Source organism: Musa acuminata, chromosome BXJ2-8 (genome assembly GCF_036884655.1).
Source record: "Musa acuminata AAA Group cultivar baxijiao chromosome BXJ2-8, Cavendish_Baxijiao_AAA, whole genome shotgun sequence".
NCBI lineage: Eukaryota > Viridiplantae > Streptophyta > Magnoliopsida > Zingiberales > Musaceae > Musa > Musa acuminata.
In genome coordinates, this window is record NC_088345.1 from 370,564 (window position 1) to 377,283 (window position 6,720).

The 6,720-nt window shown below is 40.9% G+C and overlaps 1 protein-coding gene across 2 annotated transcripts; it reads right to left on the bottom strand.

Moving 5' to 3' along the window:
• Positions 1–1,195: 1,195 nt before the first annotated feature.
• Positions 1,196–4,196, bottom strand: LOC135580810 (serine hydroxymethyltransferase 4-like). 2 transcript variants are annotated; one of them, XR_010489036.1, is made up of 5 exons: positions 3,369–4,188; positions 2,130–2,520; positions 1,940–2,041; positions 1,375–1,682; positions 1,196–1,275 (listed from the first exon to the last, which is right to left on the bottom strand). XR_010489036.1 is itself a non-coding variant. In XM_065119372.1 (4 exons), the coding sequence occupies exons 1-4, from the start codon at positions 4,044–4,046 to the stop codon at positions 1,450–1,452; spliced, it is 1,404 nt and encodes a 467-aa protein (XP_064975444.1). In that variant the 5' UTR covers positions 4,047–4,196; the 3' UTR covers positions 1,196–1,449. The 2 variants fall into 2 exon arrangements, 1 of the variants encoding a protein (XP_064975444.1); XM_065119372.1 differs by having other exon boundaries at positions 1,196–1,682; positions 3,369–4,196.
• Between the last annotated feature and the right edge of the window lie 2,524 nt (positions 4,197–6,720).

Here is a 6,720-nt window from a genome sequence, read left to right on the forward strand (position 1 = left end):
GATCGGCTTAGGTTTGGGTGACGGAGGTGAGGGGACGGCGGTAATACCATCAGGCGGCAGGCACCGACGGGGTGGTGGTTGGATTCACAGAGAGAGAGAGAGAGAGAGAAGATTAAGGCTTATATTAACGAACGCAAAAAAATGGTGACCATAAGGAGTGAGGATAACGTCCTGCCCAACTAACTTTTTCTCCCCTCGTGAACCACCTAACCTTATCCTACTCCTCTACCTGGCTCGACCACAGTAAGCCGCCAATAAACCACGCCGGCAAACCCAATGAAGTTAGCACATAGTCGATCGACGTCGTATTTAGGATTCTTAGTCACGGTTTAATCAATGGAATAGGATAAGCTGTTCTGTTGCTGAGGGACGCTATACGTTGTTGCTAATACGGAGATGGAGACTATCCTTATGTGGTTGATGGCAGCAACGACATGGAATCACAGGGGAGGACAAGCACTCGGGGGCGTTGACTTCGTCCTGCTCGCTGATTGGTCCGTCGGATTCATATTATCACTTGTAGGGCAGTAGGTCACTGCAACTTCTTCATTTGCAATTACAGCCTCTCCAAATACATTATCTCAGATATGCCCTTGGATTAGTCCAATTCTCGTTTGCTTATTTTGATTAATTTTACTATAGATAGTAGTTGGGACTGTCTTAGTATACATGATAAGGGGTGGTGTTATTAATAGCATGGAAATGGGCTTATCTTTGGAAGCATATCAGTGTGTCCAATTCAGGAGGATGACATGGGTGTAGACATGGGGGAGGAAAATAAATTTCACCTACTACAAAATAAAAGTAGAAAAGAAACCTTGGAAAGCAGCCGAGTTCTTAAATAGAAGCTACAATAAATTCAATCTTGCTTACCTGTTTGAGCGTATGTCAGTCTTAATAAGCTAAACTATTGGAATAACACATTCCATTGACAGTCAGTAGGCAAGAGCAGAAACATATCATGTAAAACCCTACACTTGATTAATTAATTAACAGCTGAAAGAAAATTCTTTACAAGTTGTTCAGCTTTAATAATATTTAGCTATAGTATAAATTCTAGAGTTTCACATTGCATACATATAAGCATGATAATTGACCATGGAAAATATATCAGTTATAAATATCATGCCAGACTTATTAATTGTTTATACATAAATTTTTCACTAAAATTTATCTCCTATGAATCAATCTTACATGGTTAATTGCCATAATCATTACTTCCAAAGTACATGCTCATACAATATTTATTATCTTCTCCTTCCATGGGCACATCACCTAAGAAGAAAACAACAACCAGTTCAAATGCATAATAAAAAACAAGCAAAACCAACAGCAAAAGAGTCGAAATAGAAGAGATGGTAGAAGATGAGCTACATGACAACTATGGTGTTCTAGTCCTTGATGCAGCTCCTCACTGTCTTTGTTGTTCACCCAGCCCTTGTTGAAGTCTTATGTTGAGGGCATTTGAAAGCCAGGCATGTCAAATGATGCAGCAAACTTTTCAACTGCTGCCTTCAGCTCCTCAATGTCTTTGTTGTTCACCAAGCCCTTGTTGAAGTCCTTCAGAAGCTTCCCATGTTCTTTCTGAATGCACAGGCAAAGGGTCACTGCCTGATGAAGGAACTCTGCTATCTGCTTGAAGTCCTCCTCGACCAAGCCTCGTGATGTCATAGCAGGAGTGCCTGGAAAATGAATCATAAGGATTACTTGAATGACTTCAAGAATGCTTTGCACAAGTATGTACTGACACAGTTGCTATAAGTATGACAGAATTTTAAGCAGAGGCTTCAGACCACCGAGAACTTTTATCAACAGTATAACAAAATCCATCCTCTGAAAATTGAACTTCAGAAATTGTTTCAGAGGTTTCAAACATAAACATCTTTAAGACTAAACAACATGGTACAAGTAGGTCATGCTCCAAATAGAACGTTCTTACCAATTCGGACACCACCAGGAGCCAATGCACTACTGTCACCAAAAACAGCATTCTTGTTAACAGTAATATTGCAAAGATCACAAAGTTTCTCGACCTTGTTTCCTGCAACATTACAAAGTGAATGAAAAAAGATGAATTTGAGGAAAGCTAATTAGCAACAAACTAAATGAAAAGGAGAAACCGCTAGTACCAGTCAATCCAAGAGGTCGAAGATCCCAGAGGACAAGGTGGTTCTCAGTTCCATCGGTCACAAGCTTGTAGCCCTTGCTCATCAGATAATTCCCAAGAGCAACAGCATTGGCTCTCACCTGCTTGGCATATGCCTTGAATCCAGGTGACATGGCCTGCTTCAATGCCACAGCCAGAGCAGCAATCTGGTGATTGTGAGGGCCACCTTGGAGAGCTGGGAACACTGCAAAATTGATTTTGTCTTCAAAATCATAAACAGCATTTTCCGGCTGTCCCTTCTTTGGAGGCTTAGGGCCTTTCCTGTAGAAGATAATGCCAGACCTAGGTCCTCTGAGACTCTTGTGCGTAGTTGTCGTGACCACATCACAGAACTCAAAGGGGTTTGCAGCCTCCTACAACATAGTGAATTAAACATTCTAATCAGTACAACACATCGTTGCACAATTAGACTAAGAGATAAATTTACAAAAAAAGGAAAAAAAAAAACAACTTTGGTATCTCTGACTTCTCTCATAATGAGAAGCAATAGTTGAATGTTAATGGTCAACAATATAATCCAACTACATGCATGACTATATGAAATGACTGAAGCTCTGATCTTCAGTAAAGGTGGAGTCCAAAAAGAAAATAAAGCTAATACTCAAGAAAATGGAAGATCAATCCTTTGCTTCATCTGCAAATAAAGAGAAAAAGTATCCAAAAAAAACCAACTACTAGAACCAAATAAAACGTAAGAAAACACACAAATTCCAGATTGACTTGTATTACCCATTAACTCTAATATAGCTCAAAGAAAATTTAGTAAAATCAATATGTTCCGATATTCTGTCCAAGTTTGAGATGTGTTCTGCTTTGTCATCAATCAACAACAAACCAATTACTGAAACAAATTACTTTTGGCTAAAATCAATCGACAAAGAATCAGGATAAGGCCTCAGTCTGTTCTCTGGAAAAAGATCAGGATATTCAGGTCTAGCAATCAAAAGCAACTATATCTAATGCAATCCAAACTTGCAGATCTATCCCTATCATGCAAGCCATCCAACAAATCTGTCCATTTAATCCAGATCTATATAAATATTCATGGAAACAAAAAAAAAATCCCATAAACCAAATAACCATATACCCATCGTTCACAAGAATATGCAGAAATTAGAAAACAAAAAGTATTTTGAAAGCTAAATTAACATCAAAATATGATTTTTCCGACTGAAACACAGAAGGTTTGAAAAATCATCACCTGAGCGGCCACAAGGCCGCTGATGTGAGCCATGTCGCAGAGCAACAAGGCCCCGCACTTTTCTGCGATGGATCTGAACCTCGCGTAGTCCCAGTCCCTGGGGTAGGCGCTGCCACCGCAGATGATGAGCTTGGGGCGAAAGTCGAGGGCCTTCTCCTCGAGCTTCTCATAGTCGATGTAACCGGTCACAGGGCTGACCTTGTAGGGCAAGCTCTCGAAGTAGATGGAGGTGGCGGAGATCTTCTTGCCACCGGAGGTGTAGTAGCCGTGAGTGAGGTGGCCACCGGAAGGGAGATCGAGGCCCATGATGCGGTCGTGAGGGTTGAGGAGGGCGGTGTAGGCGGCGAAGTTAGCCGGGCTGCCGGAGTACGGCTGGACGTTGACGCCCCACTTGGCGGGGTCGAGGCGGTAGGCGGAGAGGGCACGGGAGCGGCAGAGGTTCTCGATGGCGTCGATGTGCTCGTTGCCGCCGTAGTAGCGGTTGCCGGGCATGCCCTCGGAGTACTTGTTGGTGAGGGCGCTTCCGAGAGCCTCGATGACGGCGAATGAGGTGAAATTCTCGGAGGCAATGAGCTCGATGCCATGCGACTGCCGCCGCTTCTCGTGCTCGATGAGATCGCGGATCTCCGGATCCACGACGGAGAGCGGCGAGAGACCCCACTCGCTCACGGACTCCATGGCGCCGGAAGCCGCCGGAAGGGAGCTGAGGTGGAGTAGGGGGAAAGGAGGAAAAGGCCGACTACGAGGATGCGGGGAGGTGCGGAGTTGACGGTAGTGGAGATGAGGACGATTTATACGAAAGGCGAGGGTTTGCCCACGTGTTGGGTGGATGGTTTGTGGTGGTGGCGGTGATGATATCACTCCTATATATATATATATATATATATATATATATATATATATATATATATATATATATATATATATATATATATATATATATATATATATATATACATGAATAAATTTACACATTCCTGTAGGGAAAATACATATATACAAAAAGGTATACAGTATATGCTTGCAATGTAACACGTGCACTATAAATTTATTCTAATTTGCAATTACGAGGAGAAAGTATTGGAATTGACTGAGTGTCTCTGATAAACCCTTTAATTAATCAAAATTACAAATAAAAATATTCTGAACTTGCAAATTTATTTAATTAAATTCCTCATAAAATGGTTCCAAACAAGTATGTCTCCAATGTCATACATACCATTGGTAATATCCACCTCACATATAAGAAAATTTTCCAATTAAACAAATATCTAATGCTTCATTTATGATGTCACTCAAACATCATCATCATAACACCATATTCTGTATAATTAAAAAAATACTAATAATAAAATGCACACCATATGATCTAAGGATTAATTACAGATTGATCGATATCAGTTTTACCGATCGAAATATTGAAATTAAAAATAAAAAAAGTAATTTTAACGACAGTGGACGGCGTAGGTGGTGGCGGACGTCGCTGCGACATTGCTCCTCCTCCTCCTAGGCTAGCGCTGTGGCGGAGGCGACGGTGGTGACTGTGGATGGGGCTTTTTGATCGAAAGATCTCAGCCTTGTCCGCCCCCCTCCCTGGAACCCCATCTACCGCTCTCCTCCTCGGATGCCGCCGTGGCGATGGCGACGGCGGACTCGGCGGTGATCTAGATCTTGTAGAGGAACTCTGTCGAAGAACACACGTGTCCACCGGAATCGTCTTCGCGTCCAGATACCCAAACCTCTGTCTCTCCCAGCCATCCTACTCTGACCTCCGACGACAAAGATGGACATCATCGTAGCAACGCCACCCATCATTGGCGGCGGCTCCAAATGTCGCTACTTCCGGCCCCAGATCGGCGTAGGAGCTGCTGCTCCGCATCACACGAATGCCCACCGTGTGGGCGGCCTCCACGGGGTACGAGTAGCTAGCCACTGGTGGAGGAATGGCGAACCTGGGCCACTCGTCGTGGGCCTCCTGAAGAGACTTCTCAGCGTCGTCGTCGTCGCCAGAGCGGCGGCCGTAGAGAATGGCGAAGAGGACGAGAAGTAAGTCGAGGGTATCCCATTCGTTCCTTACCACAATGATACGGGAGCCACGGAACGAGGAAGAGAGGGAGTGAGAAAAGCAGAACAAGAACAACCTATAGTCGAATTCCAGCGTCAGCAGCAGAAGCTTCTCTTTCTCTTACCATTTGGGAGTGAGGAAGGACAAAGATAAGCCTTTTTCTTTCTTCTCTTCAATCCTTGCTTTACCATCATCTCTTCTTCTTCACCGGTTACCACCACCGACGCCACGGCGCCGTCGTCCGTCATCATCGAATCACTAAAGAGATGTGTAATTATATCCTTCCCCACCAAAATCTTCACTATTTCCCAATATATATATATATATATATATATATATATATATATATATATATATATATATATATATATATATATATATATATATATATACGTGGGCCCCAAAAATTGCATGCTAATGAAAATATTATTCATTCTCGTATAAAGAAACTCTCCAATATGTAAAATTTAATTTTAAGTTTATTTCATTTGGTTGATTGTTATAATGCTTTTGAATGACCAAATTGATAGCTCTAATTATGTTTTGTGCAGGTTTGTCTTTTTTACGGGGAATCTAACCAGCTATTTTGCAAGGTGCAAACGAGTGATGTATGATTTATAATCTCCATCCTATAATTAATGTTGGATAGTAAGGGTTGCCACATCAACTCATATTATATTATCATGACTGTTTTAAGATATCTATTACCATGTTGATTCCATATTAATGGGAATTTTTTTTCACCTTATTACATGTAAAACCACTATGGCCGATTAATCAAAAATAATATTATAATTGATGATAAATTTGTTAGGATCATAAAGACATTAAAAGGGGTGAATTAGTATTTTTAAAAAGTTAAAAATATTCTAAAATTCATAGGATCTATCATAAATATGTTTAATTTAGAATGTGATTAAAAGTAGTGAATAATTAAATCAATAAACAATAAGAATGAAAAGCACAAAAGAAATGCACACTGGATTTATAGTGGTTTAGTTGTCGCAATCTACGTCTATTCTTGATTCCTTCTTCGTCGAGACTATCGACTTTCACTAATGATTTTTTTTTAATGGGCGAAAGATCAACCACCTTTATTACAATTTTTTTTTTTTTCATTCGCACAAGTTTAGGAGAGAACATTTACAATTCTTTTTTATAAGTAGTCCTCACAATTCTCTTAGAATGACTTAGCAGATTAAAGAAGAAGGAACTCAAGACTTTCAATAGAGTTCACACAATCATAACTTTTTAGTGTTCTTTTCTTGCTATCTAAGTAAGAATGAG

Excerpts from the sequence above, each read along its gene's own strand:
- LOC135580810 (XM_065119372.1), bottom strand. The coding sequence starts at position 4,046 with ATGGAGTCCGTGAGCGAGTGGGGTCTCTCGCCGCTCTCCGTCGTGGAT. Across the intron at positions 2,521-3,368 it reads GCGGCCTTGTGGCCGCTCAG|GAGGCTGCAAACCCCTTTGA; the intron begins GTGATGATTTTT and ends ACTATGTTGTAG. Across the intron at positions 2,042-2,129 it reads TCGACCTCTTGGATTGACTG|GAAACAAGGTCGAGAAACTT; the intron begins GTACTAGCGGTT and ends GTAATGTTGCAG.